Source organism: Hyaena hyaena, unplaced genomic scaffold (assembly GCF_003009895.1).
Source record: "Hyaena hyaena isolate Hyena2069 unplaced genomic scaffold, ASM300989v1 scaffold_105, whole genome shotgun sequence".
Taxonomy (NCBI): Eukaryota; Metazoa; Chordata; class Mammalia; order Carnivora; family Hyaenidae; genus Hyaena; species Hyaena hyaena.
Window position 1 is genome coordinate 1,632,910 of NW_024080737.1, and position 27,569 is coordinate 1,660,478.

General features: G+C 35.0%; 1 protein-coding gene across 1 annotated transcript in view; it reads left to right on the forward strand.

Moving 5' to 3' along the window:
* LEKR1 (leucine, glutamate and lysine rich 1) overlaps nt 1–27,569 on the forward strand; it is a 178,865-nt gene that overhangs the window by 102,514 nt on the left and 48,782 nt on the right. The window contains exons 7-9 of the mRNA XM_039236030.1: nt 14,983–15,064; nt 23,183–23,260; nt 23,605–23,808. Coding sequence (XP_039091961.1) covers nt 14,983–15,064; nt 23,183–23,260; nt 23,605–23,808 — 364 coding nt within the window. The remainder of the gene's footprint in view (nt 1–14,982; nt 15,065–23,182; nt 23,261–23,604; nt 23,809–27,569) is intronic.

Sequence of the window (27,569 nt, forward strand, 5' to 3'; positions counted from 1 at the left end):
TACAAATGCTTACAGGCCATATTGTCTTTTCATTTTTGATGTCCAGTGTTAGTAACATATAATGTCTATAGTGTTACGTATCATACAAGAAAATATTGAGGTGCATACTGACCAATGATTCATCTTGTGAACAGATAATGTAAACTGATGGTATCAGTAAATATAGTACAGTATTATAAATCTATTTTCTCTTCCTTATGATTTCCTTAACATTTCTTTCTCTAGCTTACATTATTGTAAGAATACTCTATAAAATGGCACCTGGGTGGCTCAGTCAGTTAAGTGTCCAACTTTGGCTCTGGTTATGATCTCACAGTTCATGAGTTCAAGCCAAGCATCACGCTCTGTGCTGAAAGCTCAGAGCTCAGAACCTACTTCGGATTCTGTATCTCCCTCCCTCTCTGTCCCTTCCCCATTCATGCTCTGTCTCTCTCTCTCTCAAAAATAAATAAATGTTAAAAAAATTAAAAAGAATATTGTGTATAATACATATGACATACAAAACATGTGTTAATTGCCTGCTTATGTTATTAATACTGCTGTTTAACAATAAACTATTAGTAATTAAATTTGGGGAAGTCAAAAGTTATATGCAGATTTTCAACTGAGCAGGAGGTCAGCATTTCTTTTTTTTTTTTTCTCTGACATGTGATATTTCTTTTTTTCTTTTTTTTTTTTTACAAATAGTTTATTGTCAAATTAGTTTCCACATAACACTCAGTGCTCATCCCCACAAGTGTCCTCCTCCATGCCCATCCCCCCTCCCCCCATATCCATCAGTCCTCAGTTTTTGTCAGCATTCAAGAGTCTCTCATGGTTTGCCTCTCTCCCTTTCCCCCACCATTTCCGCCCTTCTTCTCCCCCTTGTTCCTCCGTCAAGTTCCTCCTAATCCTCCTATACGTGCAAACATATGATATTTGTCCTTCTCTGCCTGACTTATTTCGCTCAGCATAACACCCTCAAGGTTCATCCATGTGGAGGTCAGCACTTCTAACCCTCACATTGTTCAAGAGTCAATTGTACTTTTTTGACTGACTATAAATATATTCATGTGTTTGAATATATTTTATATTCTACACACAATTGAGATCTTACAGTATTTGCCTTTCTCTGTATGACTTATTTCACTTAGCACATTGCCCTCAAGTTCTATTCATGGCAAGATTAAGATTTTATTCTTTTTTTAATGACTGAATGATATCACAGTATATATATGTATGTATGTTTGTATGTAAGAAAGTTTGAAATTGGAGAGCTTGATGCTTCCAGCTTTTTTCGTCTTACTCAAGATTGCTTTGACTATTCAGAAACTTTTTGCGGTTCCATACAAATTTAGGATTATTTGTTCTATTTCTGTGAAAAATGTCATTGGAATTTTAATAGGGATTGCACTGATGCAGTTTCTTGGGGGTAGTATGGGCATTTTAACAATATTAGTTCTTCCAATCCATGACCACAGAATATCTTTTCATTTATTTGTGTCTCCTTCAGTTTCTTTTATTAACATCTGAAATTTTTCCTCCTTGGTTAAATTTATTCCTAGATTTTTTTTGATGTAATTACAAATTAGATTATCTTCCTAATTTCTCTTTCTGATACTTTATTATTAATGAGAAACACAACAGATTGCTGTGTATTGATTTTGTATCCTGCAACTTTACTAATTTCATTTATTCTAAAAGTTTTTCAGTCTAGGGTTTCCTATATTTAATATGTCATCTGCATATAGTGACAGTTTTACTTATTCTTTTTCAATTTGGATGCCTATTTCTTTTTCTTGCCTAATTTTTCTTGTTAGGACATCCAATACTATGTTGAATAAAAATAGCAATTGTAGGCATCTTTGTCTTGTTCCTGAGCTTTTTTTTTAAGTCCCAAGTCAAATTTGTTTGTTTTAAGTATTTTTTTAATATAATTTATTGTCGAGTTGGCGAACATACAGTGTATACAGTGTGCTCTTGGTTTTGAGGGTAGATTCCTGTGATTCATCACTTACATACAACATACTGATCTTACGGGAAAAACTTTCAGTGTTCCATCACTGAGTATCTTGTTAACTATGGGCTTGTCATATATGGGTTTACTGTGTTGAGGTGCTTTCCCACTTTACCTGCTTTATTGAGAATTTTTTTTTATCATAAATAGATGTTGAATTTTGTCAAATGCTGCTTCTGTATTTGCTGAGATCATATGATTTTTATCCTTTATTTTGTTAATATGGTATATCATATTGATTGATTTGTGGATATTGAACCATCCTTGCATCCCTGGACTCAATCCCACTTGATTGGGGCATATGATCCTTTTTAATGTATTGTTGAATTTGGTTTGCTAATATTTTATTGAGAACTTTTGCTTCTATGTTCATCAGGGATATTGGCTTACAACATTCTTTTTCTATAATGTCCTTGTCTGGTTGATGTTAGGATAATGCTGGCCTAATAAGAGGAGTTTAGAGAAATGCATTTCTTTATACTTATGATTTTAGACTTAGGCTCACTACTGTATCATTAGTGTGTTTCCTTAAAAATACATTCTGAAATCATTCTAATATTTTATATTCCCAATTCTCTTATTTTTAGAATTCACTTTTAGAATAAACTTATCTTTCTCCATTTTTATCTATGTAACTTTTTATTGTGTCTGCCTACCTACCCTCCACCTAACATTCTCCAGTAATGTGATATTAAACAAAAGTACTGAAGGCTAAGAATCAGATAATGACTCTCCATACATTAGCTAGGTGACTCTGAAATGCCATTTCTCCATGATGAATGTGTGGCCACATCTAGGCAGTGGATGGATTGGACTAAAGTCTTGGAGGTTCCTATGGCTATAATGTGCTGTACTCTGATTCTAACTCTGGTGCCTTTGCTTGTTTCAAAGTTAAATAAATGTTCTTATTTTTACATTTTGATTTTTTATTTCTTTTTTTAAGTTTTATTGATTGAAGTAATCTCTATACCCATGTGGGGCTTGAACTCATGACCCCGAGGTCGAGTCACATGATCCTCCAACTGACCCAGCCAGACACCCCCATTTTTTTCTTTTAAATCACCATTAAACAATACCAACCTTGATTCACATATATAGTTTTTATGATCATTATTTTTCTACATAAAAACTTTTATTCTTGTTTTTTCCACATTTTCCCTTTATTTGTCTTTTAAAATATAGACATTCAAAAATTTAAATTCAAGTGATAACTCTGGTCCATATAGTTTAAAAGTGGTTAAACAATAAATAATAAGCTGCTAATAGCAGCCTAATTCTTAATGACAATTTAATTTTTTCATAGGAAAGCAAACATAAAATTTTGAAGACTAAATTCTTGGTTCTTTTTTAAAGATTTATTTACATAAGTTTTGTAATTTTCTGTTTAGCTTACACTAATATCACCTTCAAAATGCACAATTTATCTCAATTGATAATATTCCTCTCAGAGGTCATTGTGACCCACAAATCAGTCCACTTAAATTATTTTCCTTTCACCTGGCAGAATAAAATGTCCTTTATTTTTTGTCAGTAGTCACAAATATTGGAAGATGGAGTTCAGATAAATCATGTCAGCATTAATGTCTTTGCTAAAATTTATTTGACCAATTTCAAAAGTATTCCAAGTAAAACAATCTTGAATTTTCTTTCTAGTGAGCTTTTTGATATCATAAATTAAACAGAAATATTTTAATAAAATTATTGTGCATATATTTTAACGTCTTTGTTGCACTTTTAAAAAATAGCTGTATTGAGAAATAATTTAAATATCATAAAATTCATCCATTCTAAGTATACAGCTTAATGGTTTTTAGGATATTTGTAGAGGTACACAGCCACCACCACAATCTAGAGCATTTCTATCACCCCAGAAAGAAACATCATAGTCATTAACAGCCACTCTCCTTACCCTATTGCCCTTCCCCCATCAATCATTAGTCTGCTTTCTGTCTCTGTAGATTTGCCTGTTCTGGACATTTCATTTAAATAGAACCATATAATCTGTGATCTTTCATGTTTGACTTCTTTGACTTAGCATAATAGTTTTGAGTTTCATCCATTTTGTAGTATATATAAGTACTATATTCCTTAAGTAGTAGATTCTCTATTAAAGTGAAAAATGATCATAATGAGCAGTGAGGTTTAGTTGAAAAAAAAATAGTGATCCAACAGTCAAATATTTCTGCCTTCTGGCTCTATTTATGCCTTTTATGGCATTTTGACAAGTTATTAATTTCTTTGACTCAATTACTTCATCTGTGAAATGGACATATTGATAGTGTTTCTTACCTATCTTAGAACATTAGCAAAATTAACAAAATAGACTATAGGAACCCTTAGAGAACTATACAAATATAGAATATTAAATTGCATTTTAAATTGTTTTTCATGGTATAAATAGCAAACCAAATTATTACATTTGGGATAGAGTATTAGAATTTAAAAAATACTCCTTTAATAACAAGAGGAAACTATGAATTTTAATTCCTATTTGCCCAAAGGTCCATTTGCCCCCACTAATTTATCTTCTAGCCAGCCTTGGTTAGCTTTAACAGTAGTTGAAAAGGTTGCTGTAGAAGGGAGTGGTTACAGTTAATTCAAGAGTCAGCTATTGTATGGTGGATGGAAGAATCAGTGAACAGAATTCCACTGTGACTTTTCCTGCAAGGTTTGATGTTCGGACGGCATTCACAATGGTGAATTGACCAGCCTTTATGATTCCTTTGAACCCTTTGACTCCATTATGAATAATGCTAACTTGGTTTCCAATAAAAGGGGAGAAATACTGATTTTGCAAACAGAAAACCAAGGAAGTTTATAGTGACCCTTAGTTATAACTAAATCTAACAGGCTTTAAAAGAGACCAGCTTGATATTGGGATACTGTGAGCCGCTTGTATACCCCAAAGGAGAGGGAAACACAAAATACAGTTTTCCTTGGGTCTGTACACAACTTTGAAGCCAGGTAGTCCCAACTGGAACCCAGAGAGGTTTTGTTTTGTTTTGTTTTCTTCCTAAACCAGATCACCACTGGAATGTGAAGTCTAATAAAGGGGTCTCTTGTGGAATCTACTTGATTTTTGATCAGTGAGTCTTAAATTTTTTTCTTTGTTTCCTTTTTTATTTGTTCCCAACTTTGAACTTCCAATTAGAGTTATCTCTATTTCACATGTTATTTCCATTTTACAGATATTTGAATCCTAGAGGAATTTTCTATAAAACCTTAAACAGCCACAACTTAGGATGGATGTCTCTCCTCTGAGACTCCTTTCTCTCCTTTGGGATAGCTGTAGTACTGGTTTATTCTCTACTCATTTTGTCTCCTGTACCATTGCTTCTTTGTTGTTTCCCTCCAGCATGGTTTTCCTCTTTTAATGTTAGCAACCTTGCTACTTTCTCTGCCTTTTCTTAAACTGCACCATCCCCCTCAAGACTTTAGGGTAAATTTTAGACCTTATCTTTTCTTTCTTCTTCTTTTTTAATCCAATGGGCTTATTTGCCCCTTTAATTCTTTCTCCCATTCTATATACTTGTAGCCTAATGTGACTGTGTTCCCCTTCCCCCACCCCCTTAATGTAAGTCCTCTTCTTCCCATTCAGTCACCAATCACCAATTAATTTGGTCATTTAGCATTATTAATTAGGTACCTATCGTGATGAAGTCTAGGCTTGTTCAGGAACAGATCTGTGTCATATCACATGAGTTCTACCCAAAGCATGCTGAATCTTCAGGACAACTTCATCCAAGCAGTGGAAAGAAAGTGTTTGTTTGCTTTGTCCCTAACACCCATATGGACACACTCCAGCCTATACTCACGAGTCATTCTTTCATACATGGACTCACTTAGGCACACAACGCACCTACTGCTCATAGACAGCCACATTTCTCGGCCAATAGCATGAGCAATAACAACACTGACTGAATGAGAAAAAAATCACCACCCCATGTGCCCTGTGTCCAATGTCTCTTATCTCTTACCAGCATCTCTCTCCTACTTGCTAACCACTAATACTATCCTTATATCATTAAAAAAAACCCAAAAATCATTCCCATGAGTTCAGGTAGCTTTCCCACTGCAACCTAAATAACAGCTAATGTTCACGAAGTGCCAGGCACAATATAGTCATTGCGTACTCACTTATTATTACCCTCCTGTCCTCTTAGATTAATCACTTTTATTATCTTCAGTTTACAGATGAGATTACTGAGGTTTAGGGAATGAAGTCATTTTCCCAAAGCTACATGGTTACTAATCAGCAGAATTGGATCCTGGTTCCAGAACTGGGCTGCCAAAATTTGGGCTCTTAACCTTTGAACTCTAGTGCCTAGGAGCATTAAAACATATATATTGTTATCATTAATTTAAACTTCAGGAGAACTATGGTGCCAGATCACTTCCAGTACTGGTGGTAAGCACAAATTTCCATAAGGGGCAGGTGAAGAGATCTGGAGGACAGCAGATACCTGGTGACAGGTTATGGGAACTGCTAATGGGTTATGGGATGGGTTATGAGATGGGTATGGGTATATTTTAGGCTACTTTAATATGATTTTTCTTTGTTTGTTTCTTATTACCAAAACAAGCCATGTTCACTATCAACTAGGAAATCTCGACATTCACAGAGAGTTATAAACATTTGATGTATATCCTATAAGACTCTCTGTTTTGAATATATATTTTTATAAGAATGGAACAGTAGAGTTTTATAATTTCCAACCTCCCTTTTCCCCTTTGTGAAGTTTTTCCATGTCAAAAATATTCGTAGTATTTTCATTTAGTGTGAATCATAATTATTTAATTGCATCCTAGGTTTGGACAGTTGTTTTTACTTTTTTTTTCTGTTAAAATGATATTGTGTTAAACATCCTAGCTAAATCTTTTCACATATCTGTTAGTGTTGCCTTATGATCTCTTTAGTCTTCAGATTATAAAATGTGTTTGGTTTTTTTTTTTTTTTTTGCTTGATACCTTTAAATTATATAATTGTGTGTTATAATTTTTTTTTAATTTTTTTTTTTATTTCTAGGAGAGAGAGAGAGAGACAGCATGAGCAGGGGAGGGTCAGAGAGAGAGGGATTCACAGACTGAAACAGGCTCCAGGCTCTGAGCTGACAGTCAGCACAGAGCCCGACGCGGGGCTCGAACCCACGAACCGCGAGATCATGACCCAAGCGAAAGTCGGACACTTAACCGACTAAGCCACCCAGGCGCCCCTGTGTGTTATAATTTTTAATGCAATTAGCACAAAGTAATTTTGTAGCATGAAAGCAAACTTTTGACGAAGTTCTTGCCCTTTCCTATTTTACTGCCATCCTAGCACAACAAGGGGAAAGGAAAAATCAGAATTCCCTGTGCCTAAAGATGTACTTCATCTCCTTCATGGTTTCGCATAAAGGTATCCTGTATACAGGAATCTCTGCAAGCATTCTGATTACAAAACACACTAATTTATTAAAGAAACTGAGTTTATATGATATATGACTCTATTTGAAAATATCTTAAATATTTTTAGATCTAAACTTCTCTATCTTCCATTTATTCATTTACTTTATTATTAACCCTAAGTATTTTTCTTTTTACCCCACAAATGTTTTTAGCTAATACCTATTCTTTATAGGTCCATGTCCATATCCATTACTAGTATTTTTTAGTCTTGAAGATTCTCATTATAACATATATGTGTATGGCTCGTGAATTTGTTTATATGTACAAATTTGTCAGAAAACAAAGTACTGTTCTAAAATATTCAGAAGTTTCTAAATCCATCAAGATTGTTCCTATGATATAGATGATGTATTATTTCTGTTTGCCAGTTGAGAAAGAGTAGTTTTAACCAGACTAATGAAAATTGAATTTAAGTCTCCACCTATCTTATCCATCCATAATTTGTAATATTTCATAAGGCCCTCCATAAGTTACCATTATATTCCTGTTATATTGGCTTGGTTTAATGTTCAGAATAAACTCCAGTGAACATTTACAAACATTTTTTTTTTTTTTGCATTCTGGAGCAAATTCTTGATTCTTAATATCAGAATATAATTGACTTCCAAATTTTAAATATCTCATTATCTCCTTAGCTTGATTTAATGAATATCCCGACTCTCCCTTCCCAACACATACCTAGCTAAATAATTTTCTGGTTTTAACATAACTACATCTGGACTGAATTGCAATTTTTTAGCTGTATATCCACACCTGTTCCAGCATCTGATGTATTAAAATCTCCAAATGTTATTTCAGTCCTTTCTGGCATTATGTGGAAAATGTTAATGTACTTCAAGTATACTTGTTTCAAAATAGATGTGAATCAAACCTCTGAAATATAAACCCTAAAATGAAATGAATTTTCCAAGTGGCTAGATAACCATCTGAGCTTTGTGAAATGTTTGCTAAAGTTAAAATATGTTAATTTGCAATTGATAGAGTTGAATACTCATTATAGAACTTTCTTCTATTATTCGTATATATTCTTACATCTGAAAGGTTTCTTCTGTTAATGCTCATTTAAAAAATTAAGTGAAACATTACTTTTGTAAAGGTCTAAGCTTATCAAACTGTGATAAAATATATACACATAAATGTTAACTGAATGCAGCCTACTGATTATGTTCATTCATATCACTTATATCTGATCAAAAATCCCACATTTTCAACCACGTAATTAACTACCTAACTAAATACAATTATTTAAAATATTGGAAAAATAAAACAGGTTTGGGTTTAAAGGAGTTGATTTGTTATTTAAAACCTAAGTCATCATTCTTGAAGGCAAAATGAGGCTCTTGACTATAAGTTTTCTAATGACAAGGGGATATATCTTATTGATATTTATACACTGATTCCGGTTTGCATAGACCCTACCTATAACAGAGTAGATACTCCATAAGTGCCTACTGAAGTAGAAGGACCTATTAATAAGAAAGTTACATTTTAATGCCTAGATGAATATTAGGTATTATGAATGAAAACTGTACAACTCTTTTGGTTCCATATCTTTTAACCGTAGGTACATAATTTTAAACATTTATTTACTAGCATCCTTATTTCTACTATCTGCAAAATTTCATTCATTCATTCAACAATTAATTTTTGAGTATTTTCCATGTCTCAAACACTATGAATATAACATAAGGTTTCTGCTATCATAGAATTTGCATTCTATGTAGTTTACATTGTGAAGACTAAATTAGTATAATGCACTTACAATATAGTGCTTGGTACATGGTAAGGACTCAACACTTACTAGTTATGATAATGCTGATGGAAGACAACTTTATATAGATGCTATTCAAAGCCATGAAACTAGATGAGATCTGCTAGAGAGAAAATGCAGGTAGAGAAAAGGGCTATGTACTGAACTCTGGTGCTTCCTAACATTTAGAGTATATCTAAGAATAAGGACCATCAATAGAGACTGAGGAAACAATAGCCAATGAGGTGGGAGGAAACCAGAAAGTATATAGTATAATGGAGACACGTGTGTTTCAAAGAGAAAGCAAACAATTGGGTCAAATGCTGCTAAACGTTTTAATTATGGAAGAATGGTGAACTGAATTTTGGAATTGCCAGGGTAGTATGTCATTAATAACTTTAAAAAGAGCTATTTGTAAAAAAATGAAGAAGAAAACTCGATTAGAGTAGACAGAAAAGAGACTGGGGAAAAGGCAAATCATGAAAAAAAAGACAGGACTGACTAAGATGTGTAAGATGAGATGATCAGCTTCAGCAGTAAGCAGAGAATTGCAGATTACCAATGAGATACTACTTTGCACCCTGTGGGTTGGCAAAAAAAAATGTATATCTTTTTAAAAAAAAATTACTATTTTTGAGATAGAATGTGAGTGGGGGAGGGGCAGAGAGAGGGAGACACAGAATCTGAAGCAGGCTCCAGGCTCCAAGCGAGCAGCAAAGAGCCTGATGCGGGGCTCGAACTCATGAACCAGTGAGATCATGACCTGAGCCAAAGTAGGCCACTTAACTGACTGAGGCACCCTTCTGCCCGTAAAAAGCTCTTTTTAATAAATATAGGAAAGCAGAGGACTTCATTGAGTGAGGTGGGAGGATACACTGGTGCTCCATCCTGGGAACCATTTGGCATTAGTGAAGTATGTGTATGCCTGTGACCTCTTACTCCAGAAAAATTCCCTTGAAAGTACACAAGAATACGGGTAAAAAGCTTTTGTTGCAGGATTATTTGTGGTGACACAAAGTTGCAAGCAAGTAGGTTTCATCACTATGGGACTAGATCAGTAAAATACATAGGTGCATGCATTAGACATTATATGACAGAAAGGAATGAATCATATCTGTGTATGGCTATGTGGGTAGATCTCAAAAACAACGTGTAGTGAAGACAAGTAGGAATTAAAATGAGATTTATAGCTTAACACCACTTGCGCAGTTTTTAAAAACACCTGCATAAAGTACTATTTTTTTTCACACCTAAGAAGCAAGTTAAAAAGTGTACTTTAGGAGCGCCTGGGTGGCTCAGTCGGTTAGGCGTCTGACTTTGGCTCAGGTCATGATCTCATGGTTCATGAGAAGACAGAGCCTGGAGCCTGTCTTCAGATTCTGAGTCTCCCTCTCTCCCTGACCCTCCTCTGCTCACTCTGTCTCTATCTATCTCTCTCAAAAATAAAATAAAACATTAAAAATTTTTTAAAAAGCATACATTAAGTTCACAAACACTGTAGAATGGTTCCCTGTGGAATGAATTATTCCCAAATCCAAATAATATATCCAAATATCTTTAAAAAAAATGAAATTAACAATCCCCTTGTCCTTGTTATTACATACCCCTCCAGCTATTCCAAGAATCCAATGAGTTGTCTTTAATTAGTTTCAACCTCACCCCCCACTTCCACATCAAGTTCTCTAACCTTTGTCTTCTTTTGTGCCTTGAACACATAGAACTGAGTTGATCCTTTGTACAGAGCATGCTATCATCCTTGACTGTACAAGCAAGATTCGTCTCTAAACTATATATACAGCACTATATATATATATATATATATATATATATGTATATAGATATTACATATATATACAGTCTTCAATTTCTCATTAAAAACAATTCCCCTTGATCTGGATCTCTGGGGGCCAATTCTTCTGCTTGTTTGGTTTTATTCTTCTTCTTCTTCTTCTTCTTTTTTTAATTTTACATTTATTTATTTTTGAGAGAGAGAGAGAGAGAGCACGAATGGGAGAGGGGCAGAGAGAAAATGAGACACAGATTCCAAAGCAGACTCCAGGCACTGAGCTGTCAGCACAGAGCCCGAAGCAGGGCTTGAACCCACACACTGTGAGATCATGACCTGAGCCAAGTCAGACGCTTAACTAACTGAGTCACCCAGGCACCCTCTCATTCTGCTTCTTGAACCTAGACTGTTTCCTCCACTTTGAACCAGATTTTTTTATTTATCCAGAAAGATTTAAGCTTGAAATATCTTTCCACTATGAAGGTTCTAGTCATTGTTTTCTCAAACATTATCCTGAATATACTCTCGAAGTGACTGTAATGTTTTATATCCTTCTATAAAATAACTATGAATACCTTTTGTATTTGTAGTTTCTAGAAACCTTTTAGAATAACAGCATTCTCTTAAATGACTAATTACTCCAAATCTGATGCCTGTGTAATGCTATCCAGCAAGCAGCTGGCTTCATGTGAAGAGAGGCTAAGAGCTCTTTTTTGTCTTGTTCATTTAAAATCATTTGCTTCTTATTTAATATCTGTAAAGAACGCAGTCAAATCATAGTAGAATTTGCTGTTGTAAATTTTGGATTGTTTCCATGGGTTCCGCCTTACATCTGCATGGTGTTTAAAGCCAATGCTTCCTTTCTTTTTGTAGGCATTTAAGGCCTTTTGCCTCATAATCCAATGTCATACTGAATGACAGAAAATTGAAGTTGAATTTATTTCGCTATAGAGAAGGACTGCACAGAACAATACACTTATTTAAGAACTCTTTGCCGCAGGAACTGAAGGAGCTGTCTTGTGCAGGTGGCTTAATCTTTCTGGTTCTTATCCTAACTATGCTCCTTTATTAAGGACAGGAACTGGGGACTCTGCTTCCAAAAACAGCACGACCCTACTAGTCTACCAGAACCAATAATAAACTAATAGTGTGCTTATTCCTTATTCGGAATAGTGAAGACATGTTCTGTGTGTTTTTAAAATTATTCTTAGTACTTCTTTATTAGAGAAAATGTAACCAAAATTAAAAATCAAGCAACAACAATAACAACAAAAAACAGCCATGAAAATATATTAACTCTTAATTATACACTGCTGGTCTGTTTACACTATGGAGTATTCATAATGAATCCTTTTTTTTCCCTGAGTTCTATGTGGTATCTTCTTTGTTTATATAAAGTGATTTCTTTGTTGACATTGCTTACATTTTCCGTTTCCATTTACCTCACCTGGCAGCCTTCTATAGTTTTTGTGTTGTAGAATAAAACGTTTATTTCTTTTCCCTCTTTTGACTCAGAGACGCTGTAAATACATAGTAAATTTTCTGAAGTAAGTGGCTTCTTCACTCATTGGGCACTGCAAATTAGACCAAGCTATCTATGATTACCTTGAAACGGAGAAAGGGATATTCGGGTGGGTATACAGAGAAAATAATACTGGAAAGTATACTGGGTCATGACTGTAGTTTATTTTCCCTTAAACATACTAAATTCTGGAACTATGATGTACAAGTATATTCAAATGTGATCTTAAGAATACTTTCCAGTTCTGTAAACATGCTGTCATTTTTACTATCTACTGTTCTACTAATTAGCAGGTAATTGAGAACTGGATAAAATTCACATATCAAGAACCAATTATCTAGAGTTTGTTTTCAAAGTAATCAGTTCTTCCTCTTAATAATAGCTGTACTTAGGAGTGATAACATGAAGTTTATTAGATGGGCTCAGACCCATGCTTTATCTAGTTTAAGATTATGTCCTGACAAAAGCACCAAGGGACATTAATAAGAAGGCATAATAGTTCTCTCTGATGTCAGTCTCATAAAATTGGTCACAGTGATACCATATTTGTCTTAATATCTTTCATTAATTACATTAAATTTTGAATTTTCAAAAATTACATCTAAACCAAGTCCTGGAGTTAATCTGCTAATTTATTACATATTTTATGAAAATAATACTTTTCATTTGTTAAGTATATCTCTTTGAAGATTCTTAGATATGTTAAATAGATCTATAACTACATGAACCATACTTTCATGGACAAATATCATATCCCCTTGCAGCTTTTACAGTTTGAGTCCATGTAGGAGAGTTAGAAAGGTAAGGACTTTGGGATGAGTCCAACCTGAGTTTGAATCACAGGATCACATCTAACTAGTTATGTGACCTTTGATAAGTTATTTACTCAGGTCCTCCTTCACTGGTAAAAATAAAATGTGTATCTGTCTTTCATAGTAGTTGTGTTATGAGTGAAATGATACAGGAGAAAGCATTTTTTCATAGTACCACATAGGGCACCATCAATAAACAGTAACCTCCATCCCTCATCCCTCCTTATTCTTCAGAGGATGGGTTGAAATATTTTGGCTGTGCCTTAGTGAATAGAACCTCTTTGCAAATCCATATGAACCTAATAACAAAGCAATACATTGTGCAACATTCATAAGAAACCACTTTGTTCCGGAAAGTAGTACTCAAAAATAAATTCTTTACATATATGTTACCTTTTCCTTCATGTAATTACTCAGTCACTGGGAAAGGTGTACCCCACAAATATTATCTACCATACTGAATCTTACTTTGAGGGGCTATCCTCTCAAGTTGATCACTTTGGCTAAGTTAAAACCTTCAGTCTAAACTGTTGGCTAATGCGTTTGTCCATTGGAAGATACCAGGCAAAAGAATCAGAGAAGCTCTCCCTTTTTTCTCATCTGAAAAATGCGGCAATTTGCACCAGATAGAAGTTTGAGAGACAAAATTAAATAATGTATGTGAAAGTGCTGATAAACAAAGATTTATACTAATGTCTGGAAAATACTAATTAAAACATTCATTTAGAGTGAATTTGTTTCTGATTTAAACTTTTCTTCATAAAACAAAGCTAAGAAGGCAGATTGAGGATATAAATAGAAATGTTATGTATGTGTATGGATGCATAAAGATTTTAAAGTTTACTATTAAAAATGTTATTAAAACATCTGAACAGATATAACATAGAAATTTTGTAATTCCAGTGTGCTAAATTATCTTCTCCATAGAAACCAGTTAGTTCATCTGTGTCAGTCTACTCAAAAAGAGTGCCACCAAGGGCTGTCATTGCAGTGGGGGCTCAGATCATAGTTCCCACACACAGGCTAATGGCAAGACCCACTTCATTCAAGCCATTTGTTCTTTCTAGTTTAGTTTCAGTTCTGTGTCCACACACGTTAGACACGGATTCATGAATAATCTTCCTCAAACACTGCTTGAATTCCCCAGACTATGGAAGCCAACTTCCTGCTTGTATATTCTTGGCTTTGAAAGTCATTAAAATGCCTATTAGATGCTACCCAGAGTTAACAAATCCTTTATCAGGAGCAATGCACATGGTTGTCTATTTCAGTTCTACCAGGAGGCTTCAGTGATACTTCTCAGTTCCAGACCACAAGAGCGAACTCAGGCAGTCAGGTGTTTCAGAGATTAGCCACATGATCACATCATTCATATGTGTGTCAGCTACATAAATTTCCTTTAAAAACATCAGTAAAATTTGAGCTATTAGGTGCTTGAAAATTAGCAAGATGTTGGCGGCAGAAAGAGGCCAATAAATTGGATCTGTCAAAAACCATTATTTCCATGGGGTTTCAGAGAAGAGATGAGCTGCATATCCAGGCAAAGTGGAGTAAACAGCGGCAGTATGCTACAGGAGCTGAGTGGCAATTCTAAAAGAATATGGTTTACACTATGAAAATATCTGGACATTTAGCATGTACTAATCAGATTAATACATTGTGTCATTTCAGGTTTACAATGTCAAGTAGAGGCACTTGGGCTAAAACTTCAGAAGGCAGTGACAGAGATTGACAACTATAAAGAAAAGCTCACGTAAGATGAACATTGAACAACCTGTAAGATTTTTAGAAAGATCCTCCCCCACGCCTACCACGTGTTCTCTGTGACTCTTTGGCAGTGATTTAGTTCTGTGAGTGTGGTCTCCTGCTTTTCGCAGGTACTTTTCTGGCCTATATTGTATATTAAAGGACCTATAAATATTTTTAAATACATGAAATATTTCTTTCCCTCAGTAAGGAACTTAACTTATTCTTGTATGGAAGGTTTCCCTGGTTGTTCAAATGTAACTTAATGTGAAATACTCTCTAATTTTTTTCTCTTAACATTCTCTTTCTTATCTATCCAGAAGAAACAACTTTGAAGTTGTTTTATAAAATTGCTAATTTTAAGTTCAAAAAGGTAGTATCTTTGAAGAAGCATCTTTGAATATCTTTGAAATGCTGGAGTACTTACACTTTATATAAGTGAGAAAGAAAATATTGGAAAACAACAGATAAGAATATGCCCTTATAAAATATCCAGAGCATTAACTTTTTTAGAACAGAAGTTTCAAAAATTACTTTATGGTATAAATATCATACATCTATAATTATAACACTAAAATAGAATTTATGTAATCTTCGAAAAATAGATTTTTTTCTTTGTGGTATATAATCTGTAGCTCTGGTTTTCAGTTCCTACATTTTGGAAGAGTGGATCTCGTAAGAAATATAAATATTTAGAATGCTTAGCAACCAACTGTTGTGTTGACTATGAACTACTCCTAAGAACAGTGTGTTTAATAAGATTCTTAACAGCACAAGGAAGAACAAATTCGAAAAAGGCCTTCCAAAATGATGTATACATGAATTATTTGTCACAAAATAATTTGTTTTTGAAAAACAAGAGGAAACAAATATTCAAGCTTTATAACACTGTGGTTAATAGTACAGTAAATATAGTAGTTCAGCCATCTGTATATGATGGCTAAGGTTGAAGGAATGAGTGACAGGAGGTCCTTGGATGACTCACTGAGCCCAGGAAGCAACTTTTTAAGCATAAAAAAGAGAAGCAAGATGGTGAGTGCCAAAAAAAAAAAAAAAAAAAAAAATCATTCTTCCGCACTCTCTAGATTAGGGAGGACTTTGGCCATATGGATGCCTCATGTGGAGGGCAACCTAATCAGGCCACAGCTACTGTGTGACTTTGACTCTTGTAGCTCAATAAGTGACAAAGGCACATTCCAGGAATAGAAAAGTTGGGCTCATACCTAACTAAACTAAAAGGGAATTTATGGACCCATCAAGACTCAACATATAGAACAGGGTCCTGGCAAGTTAGGAGAGAAGCTAACTACAGAAATAAGCGTACTGAGGAAAAATAATAAAGCTCAATGGTTGTTATATGAATTGATTTTTACTGGATCAATTGGCACAGAAGTTTCTATATATATAAGGAACATTCCCATTTAATATTGACATATGCTTTGTGGTATTTTTTATTAATTATATTTTTAACATAATTTATAATGTAAGTGCTGAGAAATAAGAGTCAGAGTAGACTGGAGTTGGAGTGAGAAATACCACCTCATTAAAGTCCATCAAATAAATTACCTGGAGGAAATCACTATCCAATTGCAAAAATGCTGATACTTTTGTTTCAGGTTCTAAAACTGGTGCTTCCTGCTGATAAAAGAACTTTTTTATTTTTAATTTGAGAGAGAGCGAGAGCGAGTGAGCATACAATCAGGGGAGAGAGGCAGAAGGAGAGAGGGAAAGAATCTCAGGCAGACTCCACTCACAGCATGAAGCCTGATGCAGGACTTGATCCCACTACCTGGGATGGTGATCTAAGCCAAAACCAAGAGTCAGATGCTCAGCCGACTGAGCCACCCAGGTGCCCCTATAAGAGCTTCTTAAAATTAGAAAATGGACAGAGTATCCACTTTTAGAAAATTGTGTTATGAAAGACCTACTTAAATGGCCCCAGCTGCTGGAGACCTTTCTCTATGCTGACTGTATCTTGCTTTTCCATCTCTACTCCATCCATCCTCCTTCACAACGAGGATAGAGTAGGTTGGGCATTTAGGATCAGAGCCTGGGACTGTTCAGCATGCTCAGAGCTCAGGAGGTTCCCAGAAGTCAAAATAATTCACTCAAAATTTTTGTTATACAATTTTATAAATTGGAGATTTACTATCTATACCCAAACCTTTTAGATCTTCCAGAAATTGGAAGTGCTGTGAAATAAAGTTTCTTTAAATTTTTAATCCTCACCTTTGTGGGAGTTGGAGGTGGGGATGATTTTCACCTATCCAACTTAGGGTAATTTTTGTTTCAAGAATTTTAAAGGTTTGGATATAAGTTTTGTGGATTTTTACTTAAGAGGAAGAGGCAGTTTTTAAATGGATGAACTTGAAGTTCATTTTTTCCTAAGGTTCATAAGAAAATATTTTCCAAGGTTTATAAGAATTTGTTATATATTTGAAAACAGATTTAATCAGTAAAGATGCTTTGAGCTACAAGTAACAGAGGTAGAGTGGTTTCAGATTTAGTGGATCCAGTGGCTCAATCATCCTGGATCTTGATGTCCTTTCTGTCTCCATCCTGCTGTCCTTAGCACTGGCTTAACCCCAAGCCTAAGTCCCTTGTGATTACAAGATGGCTACAGTTCCAGGTACCGCATCCAAATGTGACCAGGCCGAAGACAGGAAGGGCCTGTTTTTCTGGTGTCTCCTCAGAAGGGAGAAAACAATTTTTTCCCAGAAGCCACCAAAGAGCCCTCTCCTTACAGCTCTTTGGCTGGAACCCTTTACGTACCCTCTCCTAAATGAATCACTGGCAAGGGGAACAAGACTACCGCAATTAGTTTAGACAAGCAGGATTTATCCTGAAAAAAAAGATGATAATTGGACTCTATGGCCAGGAAGAAAGCTGTAACCAGTAATGCTTGCTAAAGTGAGAGAGTGATAATGAAGCTTTGAAAGCTGATGACATAAGGAAGACCAGGTAAACTTGATGACCAAGTTCAAGACATGAGGAAGGCCAGTTGTGGTGGACAGAATAATGGCCCCCAAAGATTTTCATGTCCTAATCCCTGAGATCTGTGAGTATGTTACTCTGCATAACAAAAGGAACTTTGCATGTGTGATTAACTTAAGGATTTTGAGAGAGGGATATTATCCTGAGTTATTCAGGCAAGCCAGATATCATTGCAAAGGTCCTTATAAGAGGAAAACAAGAGGGTCAAAGTCACAAAAGTAGATGTGAAGATGGAAGCAATGTTTGAAATATTGTGATTTGAAGACAGAAGAAGGGAGCACAAGCTAAGAAAGTATGGTGGTATCTAGAAGCTAGAAAATTCAATGACACAGAGATTTTCCCCTGGAACCACCAGAAGGAACACAGCCCTTGTGTTATCTTGATTTTAGGACTTCTTGCCTTAGAACTGTAAGATAATCCGTTTGTGTTGTTTTAAACCACTAAAGTTGTGGCAGTTTGTTGTAGCAACAATAAGAAATTTTAATACACCAGTGTGTTTAGAGCCTACTGAGGATTTTGGATTTATGTGGAGGATGACGGGAAACTATTGGAAAATGTTTGGCAGAAGGGTGAACTGATCTGATTTGTTTTAAAAGGTGGACGTGGCAGCTACATGGAGAGAGGACTGGAGTGGGGGTACAAGACCAGTCAGCAAGACCAGGTGGGATAGTGTGTGTTCATGCGAGTGAAGCATGACTGGTTGACTGTAAGGCTATAGTGTTGAGATGGAGAGAAATATATGTCGGCCCAATCTGACAGGATTTATTGGTGGAGTAGCTGTGCCTGGGGAGCAAGAGACCTGGGAAGGAAAGAATAAAGGGTGAGATTTGGGGATTTTCAGCATTAGGGTAGACAATGGAGAGATAGTTGAGTATAGTGACTCAGAGCCTCGACTCCGGATCCAGACTGCTTCCAGCATTACTACCTAGTAGTTATGTCACCTCAGGCATGTGACTTCTCTCCCTAGTCTCTGTTTTCTCAACCGTAACAAGGAAGTAAGAGCTGTCTTGAAGTAGCATGAGATATATAAGGTGCTGCCCTATTCATATCATTATTGTGTTGGTATCATTTGTTGAAGTGGGAAAATCTATAAAAGAAATAGATATGGGATGAGAGATTAAGAAAACTATGCTTTTGATGTATTGGATTTGGAATGCTTTTTGGACAGCAAAGTGGAAGTATCAAGGAAACAGTTTGAGAATGGCTGTTTCATATGAAGCAGTGGAATGGTATAGAAACTTGCCTTTCAAATCAAGAAAAACATACAATCATTACACCTTATTTCCTTTACGTTGATTGGCAGGGGCAGCAGGGGCCTTTCTGAAGGCTTATGCAAAGCAGTTTAAGGGAAAATATTAACCCCGTTTGCTGAGAGTAAAGAAGGAATTCAGTATTTAAAGAGATGTAGGCTTTCTTTCTATTCCCTCCAATTCTCCCACTCCCCACCCTAATGAAGTGAACAATTGTGTCATGAAGGGTGGAACATAGAAAGAATGGCTTAACTGGCATGGGGGTGGGAGCTGGCCCTGGTGAGGGCAGTCCTTGGGATGGTAGTCTCCCTAGATCAGCAAAATAACACACGGTTAGCAAAATAACCACTAAAACAACTATTGTCCTTTCCTCTGGATTTGGAAAATTGTATATGAGTCTGAACATAGAATGAATATCATGATGGGGCTGCTGACCTTCAAAGCATTTTTAAAAGTTTTACTTTTAATTCCAGTTAGTTAACATACAGTGTTCCATTAGTTTCCGTTATAGATATAGTGATTCAACACTTCCATACATTATTACTCTGCGCTCAAAGCATTTTTTAAAGAAACATTTTTGTTTTATTTCAAAGCAAATATATAAAACTTGGAAAATACAGGAATATATAAAAAAGAAAATCATAGTTGTATTGTGATAAATCCTTTTAGTCCTTTTTTCTAAGGACTTCTTCTTAAAGTCTACTTTTTCTAAGTACTGTATAAACTTATTAACATGTCTTCACTTAGTGATATACCCATGTCATTATACAATACATTTATAGAGAACTATTTTTTATAACTTTTTAAGTTTATTTATTTATTTTGAGAAAGAAAGAGAGAGAAAGAGCATGCGTGAGCAGGGTAGTTGCATAGAGAGAAGGAGAGAGAGAATCCTAAGCAGGCTCAGTGCTATCAGCACAGAGCCCAACATGGGGCTTGATCTCACAAACCATCACGACATGAGCCAAAATCAAGAGTTGGACACTTAAGCAATGAGCAACCCAGGTGCCACACATTTATAGATAACCATTAAATGGATATATAGTATTCCAATTTATATTTATCCAATGGATAAATATAACTTGTTTACTAATCTTTTGTTTTTAGAATTTCTAAAATTTTCACTTTTATAAATAGGGTACTTTGAAATTCATATAGAGAAATCTTTCTATTCACATGTATTTCCCTTGGATAATTTTTGCTTGAATCAAACTTAAATAATTTTAGATATTTAATGCTTAGTGATTCATTAAGATTGTACTAATTTTATTCTCAGCAGTGTTTGTAAATACCCATTTCTCCCCTACCTAGCTAATAGTGGGTATAATAACTTTGAAAGAACTAGATTGATGAAAAATTGTACTCCTGCATATTCAACTCTGTATTTTTTCCTTTGTGACTCACCTGATCATAATCTTTGCCCTCTTTCTAATGGCATGTCAATCTTTTCCTTATTCCTTCATTTCTAATGTTTTATTCAGAAATAACTTCAAACTTACAAAAAGTTATAAACATAATGGTATTACAAAGAGGACCCAAATGGCCTTTATCCAGATTAACATTTTAACCCATTTGCTTTCTTCCTCACCTTTTCCCCTGCCCCTCTTCCTTCTTTCTCTTTCTGCTCCTGTAACATTGGAACCTGGTTTCATCATCATTTATGAGTACTTCCTTACTTTGTGGCATAACAAGATATTTCAGGTATCCTTACACTGCCCCAACCTTGGAATCAGCCATTTCTCTGAGTAGTCCTGCTTCCTTTGAATAGGAATGGCCTTAGAGACCAAGATGTAAGCTCTGAGTATGCTCATACGCTCATGTGCTACTTGATTCTGGTAATGGTTTCATGGGCTTAATACATATGTCAGACATAACAAAGTATATGCACTTAATTATATGTCAGTACCTTAATCTAGTTTTCAAAAAGCAGTTAATAAAGGAAATGACATGTTTTAAGAAGATGTTCTTACAAAAGAAAAAGTAAAACTAAAATATAGTGTTCAAAGATAAAACTTGGCTAAAAAACTCTAAAGAAAATCAAAGCGATTACCATAAAATTCATGAAAATGGTTATTTCGGAGAGGAGGGGGTTGCCTGCGATTGGATCATGGACATGATGCTTCTAGGGTAGCTGGTCAGGTTTTATGTTTTTACCTGAATGGTAGTTATAGGAGTTTTCTCCTTATAATTCATTATATAATTATTTTATGCAGTTCTCTGTAGCATATAATTTTATATTTACAGTAAAAATGGTTTAAAATAAATGAATGTTGTGTATGTTCATGATGCAAACAATTACTTATTAGAAATTAAAGTCACTCTGGGGGCACCTGGGTGGCTCAGTCGGTTGGACGTCCGACTTCAGCTCAGGTCATGATCTCACAGTTTGTGGGTTTGAGCCCCGCGTCGGGCTCTGTGCGGACAACTAGCTCAGAGCCTGGAGCCTGTTTCAGATTCTGTGTCTCCCTCTCTCTCTGACCCTCCCCTGCTCATGCTGTCTCTCTCTCTCTCAGAAATAAATTAAAAAAAAAAAAAATTAAAGTCACTCTGCAAGTAGGACAAACTCATTGGCCATCTAACAAACATACTTCATTGTACAGTTTATAAGCTATTTTAAGATACATTCAGATAATGGCTTATTAATAAGCAGCCTATACAAACTTAAACTGGAATACTACTCTTTCTTAATATATTAACTTTTTGAGTATTGTTACAGATCCCAATTATATGAGAGGAAGACATATGTTTATTTCAGTTTTGGAATTTCCATTTGGTTCATTTTAATGGTTTGTTTTTCTGCTGAGATTTATCATCTTTTCACTAATTAGAGCGGATTTTTCTTTATGTCTTTGAGCAGGGTTATAACTGCTCTTTGAAAAATCCCTGCCTGCTAACTTCAGTATCTAGGTCATCTCAGAGGCAGTCCCTATTAACTATCTTTTCTCTTGAGAATAGGTCATGCTTTTCTATTTCTTCCTGTGTTGAGTAATTTTTATTATATCTTGGGCATTCTGAATAGTATATTATAGAAATTCTGGATTCTGTTATATTTCTCCAAATACTATTATTGGGGGGGTGGGAGTGGTGTTGCTTTAAGCAGGCAGTTAATTTGATTGCTCTCAGACTGTAAAGTCTGTCTCTAGGGCAACAGCTCAAATCTCTGCTTAATTTTTTTATCTTGGGCATGCCCTGTGCATGTATAGCTCAGGGCTCCGCCAGGTATGTGGGTAGAGTCTGTATGCATTGGGACTGTCTGTCTGTGGCTCTTTCCTATTTTGAGTCACTCCTTACTTTCCAGTACCTATGGTTGACCCAAACACTATACTCTCATTCTTTCGGCCAGACTGTTTTATATCAGAATGTTAATTCCCCTGCATGGTACAGACTGGGGCCTCAGGTTTGAAAACCTGACTCCCATTCTGTCACCTCATTCCCCATGTCAGCTTCCCTCCAGAATCTTCTTGCTTTTGTTCACTTTTCAATGCTTTCAAATAGGGTTTTTCTTTTTAATGTTGTCCAAAATTTAGACTTTTTATTTATATGCAGACCAGTCTGATAGGAGCCTACTTAGCCATTATAGCAGTGGCCTGAATGTTTATTTCTTTAAAGAAATAATAATACAAAGATGTTAAGAAATTTCCGTTTATGGATGAATAAAATTATATAGAAAACACATTGTTGAACTAACAGATTACTTTTTGGCAAAGAAAAACACCCTTTGACTATATATTTCTAATTTCAAGGAAGTATGCATATATAGCCACAAATAGGATATAAAGATTAAAAAAGTAATAAAGGAAAAAATGTTTTTTAAAAAGGAAAACATTTACACTTGAACTATTTTAAAATAAAATATTTGAACTTCTTTCATATTATTTTAGGAATAAATCTAATGAAGCTGATGACTGTCAAAGAGAACTTAGAAAACTGAAGTTCGAATCCATTATTTCTGAGTCACGGTATACATTGCAAATTTTTAAATTAATATTTTTAGTAATTGAATTTGAAATCATGTTTTAAGTAACATTTTATTTGAGATGTACTAAGTTTTTCTTATCATATTATTTACACATATAATACCTAAATTTAAGTTTGTAGTATCTTGAAGTTGTTCATTGATTTTGTCTCCTTCTAGATGGAGAAGTTTTAATACCACAGAACTATCCATTTTCTTAGTATTTAAAACATTGTTTTAAAATTAAAATTATAGTCTTTAGTTTCAAATGAGATTTTCATATATCTTTGATAAACATAAAAATATAGTGCCTAATGTGTATTGGGTTTTTTTCCTGTTCCATTTTAGGCATACCAGATTGCTTAAAGAGAAAGAGGATTCTTTAATGGCTTGTCAACAAATATATAAAACTTTACAGGAAGAACTGACTGCAAAAGAAAGACAAGAAGAAGACATAAAAAGAAGAATTAACTTTGCAGAAAATGAACTACAGATAACCAAAACTCTTCTGAATCAGACAAAAGAAGAGGTTGTAACACTGAAAAGTGAAAGGTGCAGTCAATAATTATTTCTTTCAAAATATTTTAAGTCCATATTCCGTATATATTTCAAATATCAAGGTATTACATATACTGATAACAGTAATTTCACAGGATTAAAGAAATATTTCACATGAAAGGCCATCACATCCAACCAACTCATTTAACAGTGTTTGAACTAAAGCCTCAATTGGTTAAAGAACATGTTTAAAGTCACATAGCTAGTGAAAGTAGAGATGGGATACACATTGTGTTTGGTGTTAGAATTTTATTGAAAAGAATCAAAAAGACCATGTGTGATACTTATACTACTGAATTTCACCTGGACCAATAATTGGTGGATTCTATTATCTTGTGACAGAAAAACATCTTTTTATATTACTTTTTCCTTTTATTAGCTCCTATTTTTCTGCTCTGTTATTTATCAATACCTCTTCTTGAAGGCTCTCCACAAAGATAACTCTTGGTGTTCAAGTAGTGAAGGGATACTAAAAAACATGTTCATTTAGCCATCCTAGATATTGTTGCTCAGTTAATTTGTCTTTAAATTAACCTTATTTGTACTTAATATCTCAACCCTGCTTTCTTTCTTTCTTTTTGCTTTTACTTGCCTGGTACATTTTTACTCATTCTTTTTGAATTCTCTTGTTTTAAATGCATATCTGATAATATAACACACATTTTGGGTTCTTATTTTGTTAGGTTTTATCCAATCTGGAAGTCTAATGGGAGATATTATCCCACTTACCTTTGTTGATGTAACTAGTATATTCCAGAAGAACCCAAGTTCCATAAGGGCAAGAATTGTTGTCTTGTGTTATTCCCTGTACGCAAAAGGCAAAATTGGCTGTTGGTTTTTCACTTTTCCTACAATTTTTTGGCTTATTTTTTGTTTTGTTAATTTCATTTTATATATATCAGGTTTCTAACTTAGCAGATTTATAATCTTTTTTTAGTTCTTTACAAAGGTAGCTATTTGCCCCAAGAGGAGAAGTCTGGGAGTGACTAGCAAGCAGCTTAGAATTAATTGTCTCAGAACTTTCTCATCAACACTGCCCTAGTCATATCAGTCTCTACTCCAGGGTAGGAGTCTGTCTAGTTCACAGGGGAGTAAGTTTTATCTCTGGTCCTCCCTGGGATAAGATGAACACCTGCAGTGCTGATTGCCACCCAGAGTTTCTTCCTGCCTCAACTATACCAATAACCTGCTTCTTGCAAATATCATAGACCTTATAGTTACATGACTCTTCATTTCACCCCACCACCCCTACCATTTCACAATTACATAGTTGCTCAACCCATTAGCATATTAGAAGCAGCAATTTCATAGGCAGGAAATTTGCAAGAGCCAGGTTTACTAATTACAAGAAGGAATGGCAGCTGAAAGATTGCCCATGCATAAGAAGAGAGAAAAACTATAAATGCAAACTAAAATTTTAAAAACATTGCAATTTGACCCAGTATACAATAGAAACAGCCCTAAACACATCTTTAACTGTTTCTATATTTATAACATAGGTTTATAACTAATGGACATTATGATGACCATGAGTGAGAAAGATAAAAATCAGCTACATACTGTACTTAAAAAGTACAGAATCATATGTCCTAAGATACCATGAAATAAATAAAAAAGGTTTAAATCTTCTGTTTATAACTTTGGTTATCTAATTTTCTTATATCCCTGTATCATCCAAAATACCCCACTTTTAAGGAGGTCCAATTAATTAGATTTCATTGTTTATCTGAATGACTGCTATCTTCTTTATAGTGGTCATCGAGAAGACCCTGTCTTTGTTCAAACATCTCTGGAACTCTTTTCTGAGGATTGACTCAAGTGCAGCAAATGTTTTATTACATTCTCTGTATGATGTATCTTTGCCCTTTAGGGAAGAATTTGATTTTTAAAACAATATCAGTAAGTTCAGTGAAAGCAAGTTGAGTGACTATGGAGGAAAATCAATCTGGGAAATACCATGTAGGATCAAAAATAAATTTTTTTTTCTGTGCTTAGTAAATCATCTCTGGCTGCAATTTGAAGAAGGCAGCCTTATGAGTATTTTGAGGATTGATGGCTTCATTAGAATAAATATAGAACTTTCTTGGGAGATTGCTTTGAAATACAGAATCACCTGGATATATGTTTTGCCGTGTTTTATAAACAGCTAGGATGGTTCTAATCTTACCTTCTGTTGTAAGTGTTGAAGGAGAAGGATAATTTCTTTAAGTCTTCAGAGAATAGAGATATCACCAAACTACCTTCTCTTCTCCTTTCCCCCTATTTTTTCTTTCATATCCTTGCCCTGTTTCCTTCTTTTCTCTTTATACTTTAGTCTATCCAAAAGTGAGTATGACATTACTTAGTCATTTGGTGGCACTAAGTTTACTATCTGCTACATAACAAATAAAAATGTGCTTATAGACCAGTAAGTTAACATTATCATAGGATTACCCCTAGACATAAATGTCCTTTTTCTTTGTGATAGGCCACCTTCAAATTTTGTCTGCCTTGTCCTCTGTTGTATCCTCAGAGTCTGGCACATAGCCACTCAATTAACAGAATGAATGACTTGCTTTGGGTAATTTAGTCAGCCAACAATTGTTTGTTGAGCATTGACTATACACCAGATACCATGTACTCCAGGGATATAACAATAAATCTGAAACATCCCTGTCCTCAGGTAGCTTACATTCTTTTTTTTTTTTTTTTTTTTTTACAAATAGTTTGTTGTGAAATTAGTTTCCACATAACACTCAGTGCTCATCCCCACAAGTGCCCTCCTCCATGCCCATCCCTCCTCCCCCCCACATCTATCAGTCCTCAGTTTTTGTCAGCATTCAAGAGTCTCTCATGGTTTGCCTCTCTCCCTTTCCCCCACCATTTCCCCCCTTCTTCTCCCCCTTGTTCCTCCGTCAAGTTCCTCCTAATCCTCCTATACGTGCAAACATATGATATTTGTCGTTCTCTGCTGGACTTATTTCGCTCAGCATAACACCCTCAAGGTCCATCCATGTTGCTACACATGGCCAGATTTCATTGTTTCTCATTGCCATGTAGTATTCCATGGTATAGATAAACCACATCTTCTTGATCCATAGGAGCACATGTACCCCCAATGTTCATAGCAGCACTCTCCACAATAGCTAAAACATGGAAAGAGCCTAAGTGTCCATCAAGTAGCTTACATTCTAATGAGACACATAGTAAAAAAAAAAAAAGAGAGAGAGAGAGAGAGAAAAGAAAAGAAAAAAAAAGAAAACAAAAACCAACAAATAGTGAAGCACTAACTAGAATAATTATAGATTGTGGTAATGGATATAAAGTAAGGAAAAGGGTATTGTAGCAGAGACGGATAGAAAGGGGGCCTGATTTGGAAAGGGCAGTCATAAAAGTGACTTCTGAGATGATATAGAAAGGAAGACAAGTAAAAGTTACCAGGCCAAAAGCCAAGAAGAGCTTTGCAAGCCAAGAACAAGCTTGGTGAGTTCTCAGAAATGGCAATGTGACTGGAGGCCTAGCAAGTATGAGTGAGGCAGGTGAGACCCAAGTCATGCAGAATCTCTCTGGCCTTTACGGATTGGGTATTATTTACAGTGCAATGAAAAGAAACCATTGAAGGATTTAAGCAGAGCAGTGATACTGTCAAAAGGTCATTCTGGTCCTGAGTGGAGAAAGTGTGGCAATTGAGCCTTGGAGGCCAGTCGGGTAATTTACTGGGTTTTTGTTGTTGTTGTTTGTTTGTTTGTTTTTTAACATTGATTAATTTGAGAGAG